Raw genomic sequence first — 24,875 nt, 5'->3', positions numbered from 1 at the left:
CACCCCCCCCCCCCCCTCTCAGCATTCCTGTGCATGCATACAATTAGTGACTAAAGTTCTGCCACGTCTGCACATGTCAAGTATTAGGAATTGGAATCAATTAAAAACTCATTACTTAACACTGTCATTCAAAAAGGTTTATAATTGTCCCCACATTGAAGCCATGCTGGTTTTTCTTTTGGTACCGTTTTGCTTCCTGTTACACGATCCACTCTGGGTGTTTCATCTCCGTCTGAGGGCAGGCAGCCATGTTGCCTCTCAGTTTGCATTCAAAGCATATTCTCAACATGTGGACAAGATTTAATTTATTATTTGAATTATTTGAAATTCTTACACGGATTTAAGAGCATATGAACAGTCTTGTAAAACAATCACTTTCCTCTTCCTTTTAACACCCTGCTTTTTCTTCTGCGTTGCAGCTCTGAGGATAAGGCCCTGATGGTGGTGAAGGATCCTATCTTCCTCCGACCGCCTCCCCCCTGCCAGCCTCCTGTTAACAGGACCAAGTGCATAGAGTGAGTTATGAACTCTTTCATGTATGGCCTACTTTTCTCCTTTTCAAGTAAGACTACAAAAATGTAAAGAAAATCATGTTCTACACGTTGATTGGCAGGTTGGCCCATGAGTTGAGGGGCTGGGTGCACCGTCATGAAGTGCAGCAGACCAAATCCAGGCGCACGAGTAACGGCAATCACAAACCCACCAGGACCATTCTGGTAGGTCACAGCAGCAGGTTTTGAAGAAAGAAAAAACAGGACAACATATGTAATTGGCCGTTTAAGAATTTGCGTGATGTTTAGTGTTTGCAATAAAGCTTACAAACTAAACTTCACTTTTATTTTAGGCCATATAAAGTATTTTTTCTTTTTTTTTTTTACTTTTGGCAAACCAAAGCCTCTCTTTCACCACTGTTTCACCTCCCCTCACACCTTCCCTTTTTCTGCCTCACATTTCTCTTCATTGGGCTGAGTTTAATCCGGCAGCCCTGAGAAAGTAAACACAACACTTAGAGGGGAGCTGTAGGATTAGTGCCCCCTGCTCCTTTTTTCCATCATTTTTTCCCAAATCTGTCACAGTAGGTCTAATCCACTCGGAGCTGCCTAGTTCGTATATACCCATTCTTCATTTTACTTTAAATAGAGATGTAGATGTGTTTATTTCTCACCTGTATTGAGCTGTTTAAGCCCCACAGACGCACATAAATCTTAACAGTATTTCAACATATGTGATTTTATAGTAATAATATAGAACTATTTTATTGTTTCTGTTCATTTGTTTGGTTCTAGATGCAAGTTTAAGGCTTAAGATTCCTAAACTAGATGTGATTTATCAGGAGCAAACCGTGTGTGTGTGTGTCTGTGTGTGTATCTGTAGATGTTTTGAAATGATGGTCATTTAGTCCGTCTGTTTGATTCGACAGAGTTGCCAACAGTTAATCCTGCTCACTCTAGTGATTAGTTGATAAGAATATAAAGAGATTATAGCCCTTTTCTCCTCTTTTTTTCTTTCTTTTTTTTTTTTTTTCTCCCCAACAGAAAACCGAGAATAAGGAGGCTGAAAGTGCCCAGATTGTGACGGTCCAATACACAGAAACTACTGAGGAAAAGTGAGTAAAGGCCTTTACAGTGTATTTGTGTCTTTTTTCAGATTTCAATTGTTATTTATTTTAAAGCTGCATTAAGCATTTTTTGACAACTAGAGGGCAGATCCATCCTGTGGATCTATCAGAACAAATACACAGTAACTACCTCTTGTGTGGTAAACCAACGCTGGTGAACCAAAACAGTGAGTTGAATCTTGTTTCCGAGCTGCAGGCTGTCGTGTTTTTTGTCAGCGGGATAGACAGAGACAGATTATGTAAAGCAACTGTAGACATAACAAACTAGTATGTTTCACTGTTTTAGAGTGGTACTTACAGTAACCAGAGTGGCTATTTGAATGGGACTGTAATGAAAAATAAATTTCTGCCTCGTTATCCACCTTTTTGGCATTTTGCCCGCTTATCAGTTTTTACAATCGGTCTGATTTATGATACAGTCATTTTAAAGCATGACCCTCCAAACTGCTTTAGAGCGTTAGTGGTCAATATAAGAACCTTTCCCACTGGACTGCACCGTGTAGTTGTGTCAGGGAGATGGAGAAAATGTCTTTTTGGCCACCCCAAGTTTATTTATTTTTCTCCATTGTAAGTCTGGCTATGAAACCCTACAGGACAAAATGGGAGGAATCGGTTTCAGCAGAACCAGAATGAAAAGAGGAAATACACAAGAACGGTTGCTCCTCACAGTTTTATTTTGGTTTTCATCCTCATGTATGTGGCCGTCCTGCTGTGTACGTAATGTTTAGAGCCAGGCCACAGCAGTAGAGTCTGTTTCTGTTGTGAAACAAGGGAAGAAGACTGCTGCAACTATCATGATGTCATATAATGATTACTTTTAATTATTGATAAATCTGCCGATTATTTTCTTAATTAATCAAGTGGTTGGTTATAAAACAGAATAAAGTGAAAAATAACCATCTCAAGCTCCCAAAAGATGTCATAAATAAAAGAAATTCTCTGACCAACTAAAAGACCCAAAGAGAATCTTTGTAGTATAATGTAAAACAGGGAAAAGCAGCAAATTCTCATATTTAAGCGGAACCAGAATTCATTCATGGCATTTTTGCTTGAAAAATGACTTAAACAATTTATGGATTATCAAAATAGTTGCAGATACATTTTCAGTTGATTGACTAACTGATTGATTGACTAATAGTTGCAGCTCTAGATGACTGAGATGCAAACCAATGCCCTGCCGAGTGACTGTGTGCTCCACTGTAATAATGATGATGGAATGATCTTGTTCTAACACTAAGGTAGAAAGGGAGTCTTTTTTTGGGGTTATACGGACAGACGTATCAAATAATATTAGAGTTTTGATAAAAATCTGATATTAAGAACATTAAAGAATTTCATCTGCATGAAATTTGCCAAAAATAATAAATTTCTCTGGCACGAAACTGATTGATTATCAGCACTTGATTTCAGTTTCTGCCCTTTTCTCCCCATTTCTGAATATTTGTTGAGTTGTTTTTTCTGTTATTCTTCATCAACAGGAATCCTGGCAGTGAGCTGCAGGTATACTACGCACCTCATCACACCTACAGTGACTTCTTTGATGAGATCAATCGTCGTGGCGACACTTTCTACGTCGTGTCCTTCCGCAGGGTAAGTTTGAACTTGTTTGGTCCATTCCACTGATTTGAGTGGAGAAACGAGCGCTGGCTCCCACACATACACACACACACAAGTCTGACACGGTGATTAAACTGATCACATAAAGTAAAAATAAAAATACTTAAATGGAAGTATTCACAGCTCAACACGGATCATTTTGTGTTTGTCATGAGATTTCCTTCTTCCAAACTGGCCATAAAAAGTGACAAGTTGATGCTAGAAAGAGTAACTTATGAATCATAAATTATATGTAATCGGTTGGTTTCTCAACAGAGAGATTTGAGAGAAAAGTGGAGGGTGGGGGAGGGGATGAAGGGTGCTAGTTACGCCCAAGGGTGTAACTACCTCTTTCCATTCCAGTTTCCTTAGTCCTTTTGCAATCATGAAGACAATGTTTTAGGCATGGCCATATGTCACTGTTAATCTTCTTGGCCTTTATTCATTTGACCATTTTTCCCACATTTGAGACTCTGAACCTAACCTGTTTTGAGTTTTCCCTCTCCATATGATTTAATTCTGGACATATTATAAAGAGTTCTTTGATTACTTTAGGTTTGTTTCTTTCTTTTGTTATCAAGAAAGAGAAAACCAATTTGCTGCAGAGGAACTCTTTTTCTCCCCATTGAGGTTTGTGTTTCGTTATCATGGGAAGTTGCTGCTCCGTCTCTTGTCACTGAGCTGTGTCGAATAAGACCCATAAATACAGTAACATTAGGAAAATGTAATGAAGATATGTTTCTTAACCAAAACACATTTGGTCAGTGTTCCAAAAAGCTCATATCACACTCAACACCTCTGGGTGGTGTTAAGCCCTTAAATTCTCAGGATTACTCAGTGGGGTGGGAGTTTTGAAGCATGTGGTCAAAGATCAAGACCCCTTGTCACCAAACAAGTCACAAAAAGCTTGGCTTTCAGTTGGCATGGTGACAGCAAGGACAATGATCACTATGGTGTAGCCGAGTTGAGGGCCTCTACAGGTCAAGTAGCTGTCCGTCAGTTTCTAGAAGCTTTGTGTTGCATGAGCAGCGAGGGTGGGCAAAAACCTGTCCGATATTTTAACTTTGATACCAAACGGTTAAACAAAAATAATAGAGTAATCCCCAAGGTTTGATTCTTACTGACCGAACATTTTGCTATGATAAATCACCCAGATGTAGTGACTCTTCCTAAATGGAGTTCTTGACTAACATGTTGAAAAATGGCTTATAGTAACACTTGAGAGAAAAGAGCATAACAATACCACAACAGTTGAAAACAATAACAACTATGGGGAAATAGGCTTTACAATTATTTTAAAGCTATGATTTTTTTTTTTATTTGATATGAGGACGTAGGGCTGCATGCAACTATTTCTCAGTTAATTGATTTAACGGTTTGGTCTGTAAACGCAAATCCTAATATCTAAAAGTCCAAGGTAATGGTCTTCAAGCGCTTTGTTTAGTAGCGCTTGTTTAGTCTGAAGACAAAGAAATGCAGAAATGCACTTTCACAAACACTTTTCACATTATTTTACTTTTTAATTGTTACATTGTGTGTGTGTGTGTGCGTGTGTGCGTGAGCAGGAGTATGTTTTTTTTGTTTCAGTCGGTATGATATTATTACAAGACTAGCTCTGGATTAAATTTGGAATTTTGTTTGGATTTTAAAGCCAATCACTACCAATTTTGACTTCAGTCCCTCGAGGCAACTCGTCGGCCTCATCATGACCTGCTCTTGCCCTCGCCAGTAGCTGAGGTCACTTTCTACAGTGTGTTGCGCGCTCAGAGAGATCCATGCTTAGGTCAAGGTTACTTTAAACCCTCGACAAATACATTACCACCTGTGGCTTTGTTTAAGTGTGAAATGAGGTGAGGTGATGGAAAACATAACTCCCAACAAGACCAAAATATGAAACTGCTCTCACTCTGTTGCCGTTTTGCGGTCTTGCTTCACTCCTCGTGTTGTTTTTAGCACCTGTTGCTTTATGTAAGTGTGCATTAAGGTCAGGTGGTGGAAACACTGGCTGCTTTCACCGTGGACCGTATCCCATAGGGTTCAAGGAAAAATCATCTGTTGTCATGGCAGCTGCAGCTGTTATATCAGCTTGACAAGCTCGCCGCCCCCCCCCCATGATGAGCAGTAATGGGGTTTTTTTGTTTTCCTGCCATCCTCCAAACGCAGTCAAGGCACCCTCTGTCATTTTTAGCATGTAATATTCCCTTTAGTGGCTTTATAGCTTATCCCTAATTCCTTGCAGTGCCACAACCGTATATATCACACCAAACCCTTTATTCTGAAGAAAACCCTACTAATGAAGTTACAAAAGCTAACCTCTTAGCTGTGCAACATTTAGTGACATTTTGATAAAATGTATTTGGCATTATGAACAACACTTTCTTTACTTTCTCCTACATTGCTCCTTCCTATCTTTTCGCAGTAATCCCTTCCCCAACCTCAGACCATACTCCCGCCTGTCATCCCCTCACTTCACAGTGCCCCTTATTTTTCATTTCACCCAGGCTGAGTTTTGCAAGCCAAGTGTGATAGAGGTAACCCGTTTTCAGCCCGTCTCTTGATAGCTCTTGAAGCCAGTCTTGCAGGTGATGGAAACCAAATCATGGGTGATTTCTCTGTAATGTCTTAACTCTTCCTAAATAGGCACTCCACTAATTGTACACATGAAGTTCAGTTTACTTTTTATGAGTGGTGCTACTACAACCAGTTGCATAATGTCTGCATCATGGATTATCTCAGGCTTGAGAAATGTATAAGAGAAAGCCAGTGTTACACACCGGAGGTGTGGAGTTTAAAAGAAGTTGGTATTTAGGAGGTGGGGGGTTGTAAGTTAAGGCGCTATTGAGTCTAAACACAGCCGTGTGTGTGTGTGTGTGTGTGTGTGTGTGTGTGTGTGTGTGTGTGTGTGTGTGTGTGTGTGTTCTCCTCTCTCCACCACAACTCCTACTGAAAGGATGTGCTCAGATTAAAACCTTCCTTCTCATTATTTAATGAGTTGCACAAAAGCCATTTTTAATAGCCCCCCAGGAACTGTGCTGGTTATTGCCATTTTGATCTCAGACTTCTCGTAGATTTAAAAAATGATTAAATGGCCCAAAGAGAACGAATTGGAATGATTGAGGGATTTTAACTGTTTAGATAGGGCGAGGCATGAGAAAAGTGAGCGCTCAATTTGAAGAATTTTGTGGCCCTCATGGAAATTATTGAGTTATGCTAGGACCTTTGAACTTCCCAGATGACCATTGCATCATCGATAACCTCATGTTGTTAATGCAAGTCCTCCAGTAGGTCTCATTAGAGTTATAAACTCGGCTCCAAAATCTTGATCAACAACTGGCAAATGCATGCATCCGACGATGTTTTATTTGCTTCAATAGGAGTTGTATTTTCCTCTTGATGACCTTCTTCTCTTTGTTTTCAGGATCATCTTCTACTTCCTGCCACCAACCACAACAAAGGAAGTCGACCCAAGATGTCTCTGGTGTTGCCAGCCATGAACATAAACGGTATGCACTGCAGCACAGACACACAGTTGGGGTGTTTGGTCACTCAACACAATGTAACCGATGAAAGGCAAGCTGGGAACAGATTCAGAAACACGTCTCCCCACAAGAATGCATTACTTATGGCGTAGGACACTTGTAAGGAAAAACTCCTTTGACCAAAATAGAGCACTTTTGCTTTTATAAGCCCATTAATGTGATTCTGATCCTTTCTTTTCATATGTGCTGGTATTTTGTTTCCCAAAATCTTATCCTCTTGGATGCAGAGCGTTTGTTGCCTATTTAACTTTAATGGAAGTTTCTTTATGTATAATCTTTTTTGCCAAAAAGATTCTTGGACATCTGGTGTCTTGTTAGTAGGAAGGTCTTTGCTACCTACCTCCCTCTGAGCCCTTTGTGGTTTCTGTTATGACCTTCAGCCTCTGATTATACTCAGCATTTAACAATGCTGTCAAGTGTCTGTACAGCCACTGACCGAACCACACACAGACACACACATGAGGAAAAAACAGCTTTTTCAATATGGTCATATCCTATTGGCTTTGATTTTTTTATTTTTTATTTGTTTTGTACTGAAAATGATCAAGTTGAGGAAGATGTAACATTGTTAAGAAAAACATTTAAAAATGCCTATGCTGGCCAAACCTAGTGTGACCACATCTTTGTTATCCCTTCATACACCCATTGCTTGAATTGTTGGCTTTACATTCATCACCAACTGTTTTTAATAAAGGTCCCATATCATGCTCATTTTCAGGTTCATACTTGTATTTTGGGATTCTACTTGAACATGTTTACATGCTTTAATTTCATAAAACACATTGTTTTTCACATTATATTTTCATACTATCTGTCTGAATATATCTGTATTCACCCTCTATCTGAAACGCTCCATTTTAGCGCCGCTCTCTTTAAGCACCCCCCACCCAAAAAAGGTCAGCGTTTCCGGTTCTTCTTGGCATCTGTGCACCATCATTGCTGCTGAGGAATGACTGTAAGGGCAGTGTAGCGGCACTTTTTAACTATATACCGTTTATAGTTGTGACATCACAACCGGACGGAAGTCCTGACTGCTAGTTTAAAGGCACAGGATCTGAATACAGGCTTTGTGCATTTTTTCTGTAGGTTGAGCGTTTCGATACTTTCGCAGTATTTATATTGCACCTCGACCTTCTTGATAATAAAAAACACATGGAAATCTCACATTTTACAATGGGATCTTTAACAAAGGACACCACTCATCTAGACTGCCGTCCACATCTTGTCAATGTCGGGGGTCGATAACCGTGCACCTGGTTGTGGTTTTTGGATGGGTAGTTTCCACTAGCCCATTTGAGATGCAATCACCTATTTATTTGGCTGCCTGCCCTTAAAAAAAAAATGCAAAAAAAAAAAAAAAAAAAATGCATCACTGGTATACATGAGGTACGCCTCAGTATCAGAACTCTATCGGCAAGAACCTTGGACTTCGATTGCCACATTTGTTGCCAAATTGTTATGCATACAGATGTATACAGATGTTTTTGATTTCCATGAGCTCATCATAGCTTTTCCCCATGGTCCTTAGTGCTGCTTGATTATCGATTTCAAAATGTCAAAGTCAGGTCATCAGAGATTTCAGTGGAAAGTCTTCTTTGTCCAAATGCTGCAGTTAATTATCAGGCGGCTTTGTTTTCAGCAAGCCTGCAAGACAGTGAACTGAAAGGAAAGCTGCTGAAGAGGGATTGTGTTTATGTAGGGTGTGCAATTAGGGAAGAGGGCCTGTTGTTGTTGGTTGTTTGCCTGGCATTTTTATCAGAAATGCTCTTGTTCCGCTGATATCTTCTTGTCTTGTCTGTGGCAAAGCACCAGCAATAGATTTGATTAGTCAACCAGCTCTGAGAGGAGTGAGTCAGTGGAATATGAGCCTTTTCCTCAACAGGGAAGACATGGCCAACGGGAAATAACTTTTTTTTGGGGGGGGGTGTTAGAGATGAAGATTGATGAAGGTAAACATTGTTCTTGGTTGGTCTTGTCAGGGAGGAATGTTAAAGTCCGTGCTGGTCAGATGGCCCATTGAAATAGCAGTAAATAGTGAAATCCAAGACCTCTTTTTCAGCTAATTGTTGAAATGGCCAAACAAAGGTGGCATTCAGGGAAAGATATCAGGTCTGGAAAGATTCACGTTAGTTCAAGAAAAGAACCCTCGATTTGCATGCTCTGTCATGGATGCCGGCAGTTGGCCGTAAATGCAAACATTGTATTCTTCTGTGATTTAATCAAAGTTTTTTCCTGCTTGTTTCGGGTGTTCGTGTGTTTGCATCTAATATGCTGGCTGGATCTTTCAGAGAGAGGACTAACAGCAGTTTCATGTTAGCACAGATGCACGTACGGTAGTTTCAGTTTCAGATGCCACAGCTGATCCTCCTGGTAGTTCCTCGTTGCCGTAAAGGACTGTAGTTAAAAAGCAAGCCAACAGAGGCTGACGTTGAAAAGTGGTTGCTGGTGGTTCTCTACACTCGTGTGGTCCTCCTTCCTTCAACATATAAAGCCCCATGTGTCACACAGATGACAGCCATCAAGTCGCATTTTAGATTTAGGTTGTCTTTGTTTGGAACTTTGAAGTGATTAAGTGCAAATGTACACATTAAGGTGGGCGAGACACTTAGAAAAGCAGAAATACTGTCTTCTCGCTGGAGCATGGTCGCTCCACAGTGGAGGATAATTCTTTCCAGGTCCCTGTAGCTGCTCTCTTTCAGGAATGCCTTCCTTCTCCAGCCACTAAATGGTTTTCATCTGGAGGAGGTGGATAGACTCTCCTAATCTGGAGCGAGCGTTTGGTCTGTCGTGGTCAATAACTGAACAGCATAGACTTAGACTTTGATGTACGCCTTCGCTTGTTTCTGTCTCGCTGCGTGTCCATGGTTCAGGGGCTCTGGTAAAGTTACTTGACCTTGGCCGCCTCAATTCTCTGAATTGAAAATGTATCTGGCTGAGCAGTGGCTCCTCATAAGGACTGAAGGTTGTGTTTATTTAACAAGTTTGAAAGTAGCTCAATCAAGTGGAAGCGACATGTTTGGAGGAGAGGAATGTTTAGGAGATGACATCATTTACAGGTGGATCGTACAGGGGAGACGCACTGCAGTCTATTTTTACTTGTCTGAGATTGTACATGTGCGCCGTAGCTAACAGGCATCTTTCACTGGGCGTTCAATGTAGAGCTCTGCACCACTTAAGGAGTTGGGGGTCAGATTTTCCTACTCCTCTAATCTAAACAAACATCCCCACCAATGCTCTGAAAAGAAGTGCACTCTTACCAACCCAAATGTTTAACCCTTGCCATCCTTGCCATCCTGCACTTGTGCAGGTGATTCTTTGCCTCAGTGACTTAATTCTCTATACATAAAGCTGGTTATCAGCCATGCTAGCTGCGTTGCTCTGTTGGTCGTCGGTCCACCACTCTGGTACAGAGTCAGACTGAAATTACATTACAAGTATTTGTTTGTTTGCAGTGAAATTTTGTACAGACGTTCATGGTCCCCAGGCAATGAATCCTACTGGCTTTGGTTATCCCATTGCTTTCCCTCTAGCTCCAATGAGTTTGCCAATTTAGTTTTTTAGTGATATGCCTATTGGATGAATAGCCATGGAAATTCAGTTCAGACAATCATGTTCCCCTAAGGATTAATTTAAATAACTTGGTGATCACTTAAATACTTACTTAAAAAAATACTTAATTACTTAAATAATTTTCTGTACTTGGCTTTATCACTAAATTCCTGCTAAACTAATGACTTTCCCATCAGCCTCAGCTTTACTTTGTTTTTAGTGCTAATTTTCCAAATGTTAGCATGCTACCACGCTTAACTAAGATGATGAACATGGTAGGGAACATATGGTACCTGTTTAACATCAGTATGTTCTCATTGTCATTGTGAGCATGTTAGCATGCTGATGTTAGCATTTAGCTCAAAACACTGCTGTGCCAAAGCCTCAAAGAGCTCCTACAGACTCTTTTAGTCTTGTTATTGCCTGTGACATTAATTTTATAATAGTAAAACATTGCCTTATTGTTCAACGTTGGCTTGTTCTTCTACTTTAGAACGTGCCAACCATTTATTTAATAAAAGGCAAAATTTTCTGAATCAAAATGTTCTGAAAATTGGCCGGATTAGTAGATTTTGTGAATGTAAATTGCCTAATTGACATCCTATACGACCCAATTTATTTTTATTGGCCCTGTAATTTTTTGATTATACTGATGAATTGCTTCCATTCTGACGTTAAAAATAAATAAATAAATAAATAAAGCTTTCTTCAGTGTTTGTGCCAGTCTGGCAGCTACCACTCTCCCAAGATGCACTCTCAGGTTTCCTGAGCTGCGTCGTTGCCAGACATCAGGGTTTTATCAGCACACACCAGCTCACTGTGTCGCTGAAACTTTCTGGAACATCTCCAGATGGCACTAGTAAAAGGGGGAAGGAGACCACGCAGAGCAGGACGGTAGATTTGGCAGCTTCTTCAAAGAGCTGCTGTTTGAAGCAGCTGGATGTTTGTGTGTTTCCTGTTTCACTGTTCAGACTTCTCAAGCAGTTGGCTGAATAGAATTTAGACACTTTGGTAATTTGGTGAAAGGTGGATGTAAACAGTGTGGGGAATTAAATGGGAAACCTCAATTTGGATAATGGCTTAGACTATGGCCCACAAATTACAGTGTCATTATTTTGTAATTATTGGGCACTTACAAAATAATTATGGGATCTCGTTAAGGGGACATACAGTACATTACAGAACATAAAGTCTCAAAAGAAAGAGGTAACTACTTAAAACTGCATACATTGATTTTTCTGTTTTTTTTTATTTTTTTTACAAGCTGTAAACACAACATTGACACATAACGTGTTGTAATGGGTTGCCTGTAGTGTGCCCACATCCAACAGACACAGAGCAACATTAACATTCATTTGAAGTCCTGTTTCTGTAAGTCCAATATTTACTGTCCTTTTGAGCTCTGTTTTGGTCTATACCAACTCCTGCTAAATTCCCCATTCATTAGACATAGACTAATTTTGGTGTGATATTCATTTATTGGAGGATAGATGATAATAATAATAATAATAATAATAATAATAATAATAATAAAAAATAGAAGTTAGTACATTGGGTACATCTGTAACACAAAGCAGTGTCTTTTCTTTTTCTGTGTATTTATGGAGTAAAGTCAAGGTATGTTGGGTGTAAAATTGCAAAAGAAAAAAATTAAATAAAGCTAACTTTAAAAGGATTGCCAAACTCATGCACCTCCAATCCCACAGGGTGCTTTGACTACCCAAGACTGCTGCATCTCTGCTCCATTTTATATTAATTATAAATATTTTGTGGAAATTCTATTTCAGTAATAAAGCTACAAGTCCTCCATAAGTACAAAATGATTATCCCTTTTATTCAAAGATGTTTTGCCTTTTTTTTTTTTTTTTTTTTCTCTCTATGCTTGCATTTTATACGTCCTTCAGAATTTGCAGGATTTCCATTATATTCATCCTCCTCATGTGCATTTGGATTATGCATGTGACACTTTTCCACTTCGTGCTGCCTATCTGTTGGACTTCTGTTTATTATTGGAGTTGAATGAGCTAAGTGGTAGTAACGTTGGAGCAGTTTATTTTGAACTGAACAGAATCCACAGGCTTGACTCTGCAGCATTGACAGAACCTTGAACTTTGAGGGGGAAAAAAAATCTGTTGTGATCTCATCAAGCTATATGAAGATACACAGAGGATAACTTTTCCAGCTCTGCTTCTGGCAGAAGCCTAATTTGAGATAGACTTAGCGTGACAAAATCCTAACACGGAGGATGACTTCCAGAGATGTCTGTTGAAACACTGAAGCCTTTTGAAAAGTTCCAGTTTCGCTGCAGGTGCAAAAGAAGAAGTTCCGCAGCAGATGAAGTCATACTCAGCATTGCGTTTTGGCTGCAGAAGGGGCTATTGTCACTGTACAATCTGATAAACCCTCTAAAGTCCTGCAGAGAGGCAGAAGAAGCTGATGTCTTGCACAGGTGTCTGGAAAAAGACTGCAGCTTTTAAACAATTTGCAGCAGGCATTTTAAAGACACCTACAGCTCTATTCCTGGCTCATATAAGAGTGCACTAAAACTGACTGAGGTGTGTTGGGCTTGTGTGCTCCATATGGGGAATGTTGCTATCATCTTGACTCTCTCGCCGACATTCATAGGAAGCCACACGTTCTTAAGTTTAAGTCTGTTAATGTAAATGCACAAGGGATCCCTAAGCATGTTGTTAATAGCTTTTTCTAGCAAAGGATTTTACAAGCATGTCCACTCTAAAGCATGTTCTTCCCCCAGGATGAGCAAAGTTAGGCTGTGGGAGACCACAATCCAAGAACCACACTGACTCATCCACATTGATCTTTTTCTTTCTTCTCTGAACACAACACAAAGCCTGAAGGATGCTGACTCATCATCAGTGATCGCTCTTTTTCCCACACTCTTTCCAGAATTTCTTCTCTTCTCCTCTCAAATGTGCATGTCCTGCTCTTGTTTAGGGCTGTTTTTGTTTATCTCTATGAAGGACAAATCCAGAATGTGACTCACCTCTGGACTCTATGTGTGACCCTGCGTCCACCCCTCTCTCGCTGCGTATCTCAGCCCTAACCACTTCAAACAATACTCCTTTACACTCCCCAAAATACTCTCTTATCATGTCTCCCTGCAACCAATATGACAAAAAAGTCCTGCCAGTAATTATGATGACAAATAGTTTGGCAGTTTGGCGAGCACCATTCGTCTTGAGTCTCGAGTTGATTAAATCTTTTGCCGTGACATAAATCCACTGGTGATGGGGAAAATACACAAATTAATCTACAATACCTTATTTATTTATTTATTTATTTATGCATCAAAACTAACAACCTTTCGCTTCCTCTCCTGCCGTTACAGACAGCATCATAAGGGACAAAGACTACGAGGTAATGATGCAGATTGACTGTGAAGTAACGGACACCAGGATCCTCCACATCAGGTCTTCCACCATCCCACCTTTGCTCCGGGTCAACCGCACAGGCACGTTTTACCAGCACTCATCGACAGACAGCCAGGCTGCGCCTCCTGTCGGTGTGCTAATGGGCTCTGCTTAGGATCATCCAACAGTTATTATGAGAACTCCTTAACTAAACCCAAGAAGACAAACCGAAGATAATACCTCAGTTAACCCTATTTTGGTGTGATAAAGTATATTTTAAATCTGGTGAATTCCCACTGACTTGATTTAGTTTTGAATGAAAGGCAAAGGTAGCTCAAATTGTCGGCCACGTTTTTTATTAGGACTGATACCCAAGGTAGACTGTAAAAGGGTCCGGGCAGACGCTAGCTCCTTGTGTGGCAAAACTGACTTCTCTCTGTAACCCCAGACGCCCCACATAAGGGTAATTGCTTAACGGCAGGGGGCTGAGCATTGAACCCTGAGTCACCCCGTTATAACACAAATACTTTTACCCCATAGCAGCTCTTCTCATGTCTGCTCTTTCTTTTTGGGTTCTTAATTTCGGGAACAAACTGCAAAGCCAGAGGAGAAAACTGAAAATGAGTATACACCCAAGATTGATCTCACTGGAAAGGCATTTGTGAAATTAATGTTTAGAAGTACAATATGTTCTGTGTTTGTATCACAGCTACAAAATGGAGTAGATTTCTCTTACTCATTTGTAGTCTGTTTGCCCCTCTAAATAAAGCACATTGTGAGAACAGTGAAACCGAGATGCCAGATTAAATACACGCAAGAATAAGGCATTCAGTAAACTCAGGAAGTCAGGGGATCTGTGAAAGCTAGTAGGCTAACCACTATGTTGTTGGCTGGTTTCCATTAATTTAAGGATTTCAGGTGCTTTGTTTTTAGCATTGTATTGATGAAGAATATCAAATTTTCCTCTGTCTAATTATTATGCGTGCATTGTGGGAACTTTTTTTTGTAATCCACTCCAGAAAACCAAATTACATATTGTATATGAAATAAATGGTGGATTGGAAGGAAACTTACTGTAAATGTTAGAACTATGAGATTTTTCAATGGGTGGACATCCTGAGATTTTATCTTGATCAAATTTGAAACACCTGCCTTAACCGTTGAGCTAAAACAGCCCATGTTTGACATAAAAAAAAGTCCTGACTTCTCCGTCCGCGGGCTAAATTGCACTTTTATTTTGTGCCCATATTGGTTAAAACTTTTTGATGGAGTTGCATTATCTGAGTTATTTTTTTCTTTTTGCACTATAAATGCAGAACCTGGGAAGATCAGTTCTGGCTTTAAATGCCTCATATTAATGTTTATGTAAAATGCTAAATAAGAAAAGATACATCATCAGAATTAGTACCTTTTTGTATATCTTGATAAAGCAACATACCTTACTTGTCCCTTAAAGTGCATTTCTTTTAGCTACTACGTGATTGTACAGATGGTTGTTTTAGCTCAACCGATGCATAAAAACATGCCCTTTACTTGTGTTTTCTTAAGCCAGGCCATCTGTGTGTGTAATTGTTTTCCCTCTTTGGTTTAAAAAAATATATTTGGTTCACCGCATCGTTTTTACTGCATCCCAACAGGACTTAGGTACCACGCAACAGTAGTACAGTACAGTTAAAAACTTGAGGTTTTGTTTTTTTGTATTTTATTATGTGCATAAACACTGGATTTTACTATACCTTTGTGTGTATCCTTTGCATTGCCAGGGGAAATTGTATAACTGCATTGTTATATTTTTTTTCTTTAACAAGTACAATAGATTGACTGACTGTGCATTTTTTCTTCCACAACACAATTTACATCCATTAACCGTAAATTACAGGCTTGCACAATAATTGTCTGTATGTTTTTTTTTTTCTTTCTCTACCTGGTTGTCTTCTATCCTCAGTCTTCTAGTTGAATCAACACCCATAAGCTATGATTAAAGCCACTTAAATTTGACATGAACTGTGATTAGCCAAACAAAGAAGACCTCTTCTGTTAGTATTTCCGAACTTTATTGTAGTCTCCTCAAAACAGTCTGATATGGAGGGAGTAAGTGCTTTCACAAGACAAAAGCCAACAGCAATGCCTGTGATTATTACCACACAGAGGACCTGTGGCATATGATGCAAAGAAAAATGTAATACAAAAAAATGTGTACAAAACAGAAAAAGTCATTTCTCCACATAATTTGGGGATTTGTTCAAAGAGTATGCTTCTGTGAATTACAGCATTATTTAACCTTAGACATGAACTGGTTCTGACACCTTTCTACATTCATTTATCTCAGGGCTTTTTTACAGTATTACAATATATACAGTACAACTTGATGTGTTGACTGAGGAACCGTTAAATTTATTCCAGGTCAAAATAAAAACATTGATAAGAAAACAATTTAGCCACAATACACTTAAGTATATTTGTACATTTGGCCCCCATTTGTCTCCATACTGAAGGCCATGTGGACTGATCTACAATCCATTCAAACCATAGAAATAACTATTTAAAATAACTACAGTCAACCCTTTCCTAAGGGTCTACATAGGCAAACTTAATGTTGTATGTGACTTGGTGTCCGTTGTCCCACGCATACAAAACACCCTCTTTGGGATTGTAGTCAATCTGTGTGGTGTAGGTATAGTTGTTGGTGAAGGGCATTCTGGGAATCATCTGAGTGTTTGTGTGCGTGTCGAAGGCGTATTCCAGGTTGGCATCCCTTTTGTTGTAGCTGTCAACAGCGTACAGGACACCGCACACGATGAAGCAGTTCCCGTAGTGGTTTCTCCTAAGCCCGGTTCTCCAGGTGGTCTCCCTCTGCATGCTGAGGTCTGAGGGGTTCAGTCGACTCAGAACGATCACTTCCTGTAAGAAGCCCTCATCGTCCAGTGCCGGGTAGATGATCCACAGGCCGCTCTCGTCTATGGCAAAGTCGACTTCTGAGTGACTGCGCCACTCCCACACTGATGACGACTCTTCGATCAGAGCATCGTGCAGCATGGTCCAGGCGGCCACGTAACGCCGACGCAGGTCAAACTTGATGATGTCTCGGGAGAGAGCACGGTTGTAGTAGAAAGACCCATCGTAGACCACATGGCCTGTGCCAATCCAGTTGTAAGGAAGCTTGTATGAGTTGGTGAAACGGCCTAGAAAGGATAAAGAAGAATGAAGAAGCATGAGATTCATCAAAGTAAGAGGAAAACAAAAAGTAATTTAGTGACTACTGGCTCTTACCTTGTTTGAAAACCTCAAGATTGCGGAACTCCAGGAGATTATTTCCGTAGTAGAAGTTTGTGACATAAATTTTGTCATTATCAGACTTTGGATCCTTCATCCATGCTCCTTCATTCCTGCCATAGGTGGTGTGAGTTACTGGCTCTGAGATTGTTGCCAAAGTGTCCTTACACTGCCCTGTGAAAGAGTCACAGAGCCATGAGTGAGGATTTAGAGGAGGTTTAACATCATCCAGACCTACGTCAGAGAGTCTGAAAATAATTAGAGGCTTTAATTTTAACCAGTTTGAATCACAGAAAAGGGTGAGGTTGCCACAAAGAACTGACCACTGATAAGAATATAGAAAGTGTTTAGGCTTGATGTCAGTAATTTCCATTTGGTATTTTAAACTAATGACATTATGTTAAAAATTCACAGGATATTTTCTTTTTTGGAAATATCTTTGGTGATAAGCGCTTATAAGAACTTGTGAAGATGTTTTTTTAGCCACTCTGGTGGTGTGGCTCCAGGGATGGCAATGACGGCCTGTCAGTTAGTTGGCCAGTCGGTCAGTCAGTCAGTGCACCACTTTTGTCTTGACTGAAATATCTCAACAAGCCATGCAATTTTGTTCAGATGTTCATGATTCCCAGAGGGTGAAGCCTGCTCACTTTAATGATGCCCTGACTCTTTCTCTGGCACCACCATGAGATCGATATTTGTGATTTTTAGAGAAATGTCTTATTTAACTATTGGATGGACTGCCATGAAATTTGGTAGATATCCATGGTTCCAGGAATATGAAACCTACTGATTTTGGCAAACTCCAGACTTTTTTTTATATCTAGCACCATTATCAGGTCAAATTGCTACATTATCCAATACTTTGGGTCATGACCTACAAAGGTAAAGACATTCCTATCAGCATCCGTTTTACTTTGTGTTTAGTGCTGATTAGTGTGACTAGCATGCATGCTAACGCGCTAAACTAAGATGGTGAACATGGTAAACTTTGTACTTGCTTAACATCAGAATATTAGCATTGTCATTGTGAGCATGTTAGCATGCTGACATTTAGCACTGAGCTCAAAGCACCACTGTAAATAGTAAATACAGTCTCAAAGAGCTGCAAGCAATTTTGTTTCATTGCACCTTGCTTCCCACTTCCAATCTACATGTCTAGACTGTAACATATGTTTGTAGCAGTTTTCTTTAAAAATGGTGTGAATGAATTTGGTATTGATTAAATTAATAGCAGACATTTGTTTATATTAAAATTGACTTGACAACCATATGATCGGTCTTCCCCTGGTTCGACAAAATTTCAACTTACCGGGTTTTCTTGAGGGAGATTCCTCCTGCCTTTGCATTGGCTCGTCTAATTCCGGGTGTCCCTCCTCGCCCTCTTCCTCATCCCAGCTGATTTTGTATTTCTGTTTGACGTGAGTGGCCTGCCTGGTGGTGGTGGTGGTGGTGGTGGCGGTGGTGGTGGCGGTGGTGGCAGGGGCTGACGAAGAGGTAGTCATAGGTGTGGTGAAAGGCAGAGAAGTGTGGGGAGACAAAGTGATCAGTCTCTGTGTGGTAGGAGGCAAAGTTGAGCTTGAAAAGTAGGTGGATTCAGTTTCTTCTTCTGATGTTGTTGTTGTTGTAGCTGCCCCGGTGGAGGTTGCCACTGTGGAATCTGTTGTTGGGTGTATTGGTGTTGAAGTCGGGGCAGCACGGGTTGTGATGGTCATAGTGGAAGCCGGGGTCATGGTTGATGCCTCCGTGGCTGGGTTTGGTGCAAGTGTGCTTGATTGAGCGGCAGTGCTGCCAGGTATGGTTTGCATTTGGTCTTTCACCTCCTGGGTCGAGGTTTCCATCACGGTGGCTGGCATATTTCTTGTTGTGAATGCTGGTAGGACTTCCTTTGTGGCTGTATTTGCGGAAGGTTGGGTTGTGTTCATTGTAATTTTGGTTGTTTCCTTTTCAGTGATGCTTAAAGAAGTGCCAGTTGGTTCAGCCATCAAAGGGGTTAGCCAGTGAGTGATTCTAGCAGTGATTCCTTGAGTAGTCTGAGGTGCAGTGTCTGTGGTCCTGGTGTTTTGTGTGGTAGTGGTTGGTTTAAACGTGACGCTTCTCGTTGTGAATGAGTCACTCTGTACATCTGTAGACACATCCACTGATGTGGTTCCAACGGCACTGATAACCTCATTATGAGTTTTTGAGGTGGGCTCAGTTCCTTTTGTTTTTGTTGTTTGGCTGGTCTTCGTGGAACTGTGCAAAGGACCTGTTGTCTTTGGTCGAAATAATCTTGTTCCCACTCTCGTCTTGGGGCGAGGGGCTCTGTGTTGTAGAAGATTCTCCTCAATCAAGAGGTTAATAGGACCATCACCACTGAATCCATGATACTCAAATACTAAAAAAGGGGAAGGAAAAGGTTTGGTCATATGAGAAAATGCCATGAAAAATGTGAAATGATGGCATACACATGGTCTTTGTTTTATTATTATCCAATACCTTAAAAATGGTAAAGTAAGTCGTCTCTGAACTCACAAATTACAGTGCAAAGCAACCGGAATGAACCCATTTATGTTGCAGTGTTCACAGCAGCTGACAGAGCAGCTGACAGATGGCATGCAGTTTAGATAAACTTTTATGTTCTGATATTCTCTGACATCAAGTAATGTACTGTAATGACATTATCCATCCGAACCACTTATCCGGTTTCATGATTATCAGAGTGTGGAAAAATAACCTTTTTAAGCATAGCTATGAATTGGATGATCACTTGATTATCACACCACAGTAATGTGAAGATTTCAGATTTTTCTAGATCAGTTTTTTCTTCATTTGTATAGGATTTTTCTCTCAACTTTGTTAGCCCTTAAAGCTGACCAAGGGTTTGCACTTACAGTTCTCTCCAGGCTCCCCGTCATCCGCCACCATCGGATCTGGCTCTGATTTATAAAAAGTCATTCCTCTAATGATCATTCCGTTGGGGCCGGTCTTTGACACCTGAGAAGCCTCCTTGTTAGCCACGTCTTTGAGAGTCGCCTGTGGTTTGACCTCAATGATCTGAGCAGAACCATCTGTCTCAAGGAAGGACAGACTTTCCCCAATAAACTTCTCCTCATACTTTTCCTGTTAGTGGACAGATGGACACACAACACTTCTATGATGCAAAAACATAATCCATGCAGAAGGATAAAACATATATCCATTATGTATCATGTATGTATGATTTCATACTGAGCCAATATTTGTCAATGCGGACGCAGAATTCCGTGTGGCCCCGCTGAAAAATGATAACCAAAACTAAAAAGTGTGACCCCAGTTGCAATAAACCTGAATTATCTTGGAATACAAGTCCCTGAAGTGCAAGAGAGCTCAATATGGCAATAGCCTGGTGCCTGCAGCCATAGCAGCCCTTAACAAGAGACCCAGATAAATCACTGCCACTTTGTCTGTGTTATTTCTCTGCATGCCATTCCGTTATGTTTGTACTTGTGTGTCTGTAAGCGTGCTGTGTCCATAACGTAAGGTGTTTGTGACAAAGAATTTCCCCTTGGGGGACAATAAAGTCTAAAGTCTAATAAACACGGAAACCTTTAATTAAAAAAAATAATAAGAATTTTAGTTTCAGTTTTCATTAATAACTTCTTATAATGCTTCTTACAAGTGCTCTTGTTAAAACATGTTAAAATTTTGAATCACTTGCATGTGAAGCCCAAGTCCACCCAACATTGCTGGACAGGCTTTCCAGTTCATATTAAAGCTGTCATGGATCAGGCCCCAGTGGTACAGTCACTGGTCTGAGGTCTGCTATTGTCCACTGGGTCTGCCAAGCCTTCCAATTACCTCACATGTTTATCATGGAGATAATCATTTTATGAGGGACTTTGTGGAAAGAACACATAATTGCTCCTTTTGTTTTGAAGGTACACACGACTTAATAATGCTTTTGCAGTCTGAGCAGCAACATGTGAATCCAATCACCTCTTTTATACTAGTTTTTTTTTCTTCCTGAATTCAGTTAATTCAGTTACATCCTTTACAAATGCTTTTAATATAGAATACTGTATATCAGGATTTGTCTTACAATGTAACATAAAAGTAATCAATTATCAAGTCGTACCATTAATAAGTTATCTTTAAATAAATGTATTCAAGAATTACATCACAGTAAGTCATAACGCACTTGTGTAATTTAATGTGTGAAACAACAAAATAATGATAGCACTTAAATTGCCCCCAATGTTGACTTCAAGGCAGCGTTGCAACTGTCGACTTCAAGGCACCTAAACCTTAACCCTAACCCTAACCATTGCCTAATCCTAGTGCCTTTCAGGCAACGCTGCCTGGAAGACGACGTTGGGGGCGTAAAACACAACACACTGATTCAATTTACAGCACAATGTTTACTTTTTAGATGTATATCTAAATTTTTAGATTTAGATCACTCTGGTGGAATTATTGAAAACTACAGTAATGCTTGATTATATTGCCAATACAGCAAATGACATGGAGTCATAAGTCATACTTATCTGGTAAATCCCTAAAAATTACTGTATAATTTGTTATCTACTAGCTAAGTAATGTTCTTAGTGTGACTGTCACTTTATAACATACCTTCTACAACTTTAATTTGTAGGTGTTAACTACCTTTTAAAGCATAAATAACAAGTGACTACTTATTATTACAGTATGTTGGTTTACTTGGCAGTTAAAGGTGATCACCCTTTTGCATCAATAATTACCAATAAATACAATGTAAATACTACACCTACAGTTCTTATGTCATGGCACTAGTTACAGGCAAATAATTACAGTTATGTAGTTATTACTATGTTGTTATAGTACAGTAAAATAAAGAACTATCAAGCTACAACAGACAGGCGTTCATAGCTCAGCCTCTTTTTTTTACCTCTACGTCTGTTAACCCTGTGATGTCAAGATGTCACTTACATCTGGGTCTTTATATGCTGCGGCCATGCTGACCTCACTGAGTCTCTTCTGGTCCTGATGTCGGTGTGGACGAGGGGTGGGTGGCTTTTCAGTCGCATCTGCCTGGATCAGAGGGCTCCTTTGGGGCTTCCCCTCATCCGTGGTGTAGTTCAGAGACACTGCCTTCATGCAATCATGGACAAATCGAGATATTAACAGAAATACTGTGCATGGTTTTAGGAAAACAGGCTGCAATCATCAGTGTATCATCGCGAACAAAAGGAAAAAGTTCCAGTGCAGCGCCTTCCATCTTGAGTCATTAATGGGCCTTTTTTCGCAGCAGACATTTTGACTTGTCATCAGAATCAGCTTTAATGGTCAAGTGTGAATACTGTACATACAAGGAATGTGAGTCCAGCTTTTTGTTGCTCTCACAGTATACACACAGAAATGGAGATACAGCTAAAAACAAGGACAACACAGCTATATACAGTATATCATAATTGGAAAAGCACATTAAAGAAACTGAAGCAGCTCAATGGGATTTGGCCATCATTCATTTTATTATTTACACCTGTGCATAATTATTGACAGGCAAAAATGTCCTCTCGGAAGAGGGCTCATCTCTATTACACTTGCCAGAATGCACTTTAGTGACGTCACCACACTTCCACTTTTCTACAACTGACATTTTCACATGTCATACCAGGACAGGCGCAGCTGAAACTAATAAAATGAATAATGGATACGCTTGATTTATCCATTCATTTTATTACCTGCAGCTGTGTTTTCCATGGCACAGGCACGTGTTTTGAATGATGCCACAGTCCAATTTACTCGGTAATTTGGTACCCTTAGGGTACATCGAGTGACACACAGACAACATTTTTTAGGGGCGACTAGATATGATTAGACCAAGTTTGACCGAGGCAGCTGAAGTCTCGTGCAGCTGCTGTTTACAGTCGTTAGAAAAAAAAAACCCTACAAAGTATGTAAGAATTATAATTATTAGTCTTCAAATCCAGCCATTGGAAGTTGTTCCAATCACAATTTATTTGAACTTTTAACATTCACACAGGTGCATTAAGTTATTTTAGACTCTTCCCTGTGTGTGCATGTAACCTTCCAGTTTGTTGCACCTGTTTGGGTGGAACAACTTTATAATTTATGATGTTTATGATTCATTTAGGTATATTGAATTTGGTGGCTTCGGATTCAAGTCAAGTAACAAATTCACTGTTGAGAGGCAAATTGTTTATTTCTGTTCATTTCCTCACATTAAAGAATACATACTCTAAGCTTTAAGCCATTTCATTTGAACTGACACATGTGAGCCTAAATAAAAATGCAACTCATTTAAGAAAAGTTCAGTAAGCAGGCATATAAACTTCCCCTGTGATGGAAAGCCTGCACACTCCTTCCAGGTCCAGCCCATAATAAATCTGAAAACTGGGGGGGGTTTGGACCCACTGAATCCAGAAGCCATAAATATAAACACACCTGTTACCAGCAGTTTGTTATGCCAACATATTTGCATTAATCATTGTAAAAAAAAAAAAAAAAAAAAAAAAAAAAAAGGAAAAAAAGAAACACTGTTACTGTACCTTTTCAATGTTTTCCATGCGATCCAGCAACTTATTGGTAATGGAGTGCAGCTTCAGTAGATCCATGCCATAGAAGGAGCCCTCCAGCAGCTCCAAGATGGTGGAAAGCTAGAATGATCAAGTGGATTCCGTCAAAACGGTTTACCAATTCAAGACATGCCATGCGTAGAATACAGTAGGTCTAGTAGGCTGGGGCCCATCCGAACTCTGAGTCTCTGGTTATAATGTTGGACTGCCCTTTCCTGAAGTTGATAAGACGTGATATCCACCCCCCAGTGATCCAGGCCTCTCTAGAAACTAACATCCGGAAAAGACAGCAGCCTTTAACCTATTGGCACTTGAGAATGGGGACTTCTATGTATTGGTGGGGGGGGGAATATATCTATGCATGGAATATGGACCGGACGGCACTTCACCTTGACATTCTCTTTTCCAGCGTCTCTAAGTTTTTTCAGCCTGAACTCTCCCTCACATGGGTTGACTGCTGACGGAGGAGCGATGCAGGCGCACTTGCACTCTGGTCCAGATGTGATAGTCTCCACGGTGTAGAAGTCCTGAGCAGCGGCGCTCCCTTCTTCTATCCGCCGGCAGGCGCTCCTGCTCAGGGGTCTGACAACACATTTACAGCGACAGTCAGAGCCTTCCGAGAGGGCTTTCACTTTGTCATAATCACCCAGCAGCTACAAAGAGAAGAGGACGGATGTATTTTGCACCACGCTCAATCAAAAACGTTTGAATTTTTACGCACGAAATGATGAAAATGTCCAGAACACATTAAGAATGAAAGGAAACGGATGTTTCCTCCTACCTTAGAGAGGATGCTCTCCTGGCCATCTATCTCCTCTTGCAGTCTGTCATTTTGCTCTGCCTCGCTCTCAATTTCTGACCTGGGATCTGCAGCCCAAGCCTTTGGCGCTGCAGAGCCCCGTGGAAAAAACGCACAGAACATGACGATGCCAATGCATAACTTATACATGTTGTGAGGCTCACGGAGCGCCGAAAAGAGAAAGAATGTTGCAAGTATGCAAGCAGGCACAGCCTGTCACCAATTACTTTAGCTGCCAAGAAAATTTCATAGCCTACTTCTGGCTCCAAAATTAGAGAGGTGTATCCAGAAGAGCCATGAGATGAGCCAGATTACGCGGTATAGCGCGATGTCATCTTGCTCACTGTCAGTGAACGCTAAGGCCAATTTGGAGTGCAGAGAAAGCGTGCACTCTGTGAGAGAGCAGCCGGCATCTGCAGCTGGAGCAGCGCTGACAGGAGGCGGGCCACATTCACCCGGCAAGGAGGAGTTGATCTGCTTCAAACGACTCCTCAAACATAGTGTGCGGCACACACTTGTATTAGTCCTGATAAAAAGTTTAAAAAAAAAAATGCAACCTTTAGCCTTATCTTGATCTTTCTTATATATTCAACTTGA

At 40.4% G+C, this 24,875-nt stretch overlaps 2 protein-coding genes across 4 annotated transcripts in view; one reads left to right on the top strand and one right to left on the bottom strand.

Moving 5' to 3' along the window:
- atf6 (activating transcription factor 6) overlaps positions 1 to 15,565 on the top strand; it is a 44,361-nt gene extending 28,796 nt beyond the window's left edge. Inside the window, exons 11-16 of the mRNA XM_028587162.1 lie at positions 420 to 515; positions 614 to 716; positions 1,536 to 1,606; positions 3,097 to 3,208; positions 6,633 to 6,717; positions 13,652 to 15,565. Of these exons, the coding sequence (XP_028442963.1) occupies positions 420 to 515; positions 614 to 716; positions 1,536 to 1,606; positions 3,097 to 3,208; positions 6,633 to 6,717; positions 13,652 to 13,848 (664 nt within the window). The 3' untranslated portion in view covers positions 13,849 to 15,565. The remainder of the gene's footprint in view (positions 1 to 419; positions 516 to 613; positions 717 to 1,535; positions 1,607 to 3,096; positions 3,209 to 6,632; positions 6,718 to 13,651) is intronic.
- A 143-nt stretch (positions 15,566 to 15,708) lies between these two features.
- olfml2ba (olfactomedin-like 2Ba) lies at positions 15,709 to 24,680 on the bottom strand. Of its 3 annotated transcripts, none has more exons than XM_028587159.1 (8): positions 24,261 to 24,680; positions 23,869 to 24,132; positions 23,453 to 23,560; positions 21,870 to 22,031; positions 19,817 to 20,045; positions 18,256 to 19,320; positions 16,944 to 17,120; positions 15,709 to 16,855 (listed from the first exon to the last, which is right to left on the bottom strand). In XM_028587159.1, exons 1-8 carry the CDS (start codon positions 24,426 to 24,428, stop codon positions 16,242 to 16,244), a joined length of 2,787 nt encoding a protein of 928 aa, XP_028442960.1. In that variant the 5' UTR covers positions 24,429 to 24,680; the 3' UTR covers positions 15,709 to 16,241. The 3 variants fall into 3 exon arrangements, with proteins under 3 accessions (XP_028442960.1, XP_028442961.1, XP_028442962.1); XM_028587160.1 differs by having other exon boundaries at positions 21,903 to 22,031; XM_028587161.1 differs by having other exon boundaries at positions 23,869 to 24,061.
- Positions 24,681 to 24,875: the final 195 nt, after the last annotated feature.

Source organism: Perca flavescens, chromosome 9, assembly GCF_004354835.1.
Source record: "Perca flavescens isolate YP-PL-M2 chromosome 9, PFLA_1.0, whole genome shotgun sequence".
Taxonomy (NCBI): domain Eukaryota; kingdom Metazoa; phylum Chordata; class Actinopteri; order Perciformes; family Percidae; genus Perca; species Perca flavescens.
Note: the sequence above shows the minus strand (reverse complement) of the source record. Positions and strands in the feature narration are given on the sequence as shown.

Coding starts and splice junctions, on each gene's coding strand:
- olfml2ba (XM_028587159.1), bottom strand. CDS start 24,428: ATGTATAAGTTATGCATTGGCATCGTCATGTTCTGTGCGTTTTTTCCA. Junction 20,046..21,869: donor CAGCATATAAAGACCCAGAT/GTAAGTGACATC, acceptor GTCCACTAACAG/GAAAAGTATGAGGAGAAGTT. Junction 16,856..16,943: donor TCTTGAGGTTTTCAAACAAG/GTAAGAGCCAGT, acceptor TATCCTTTCTAG/GCCGTTTCACCAACTCATAC.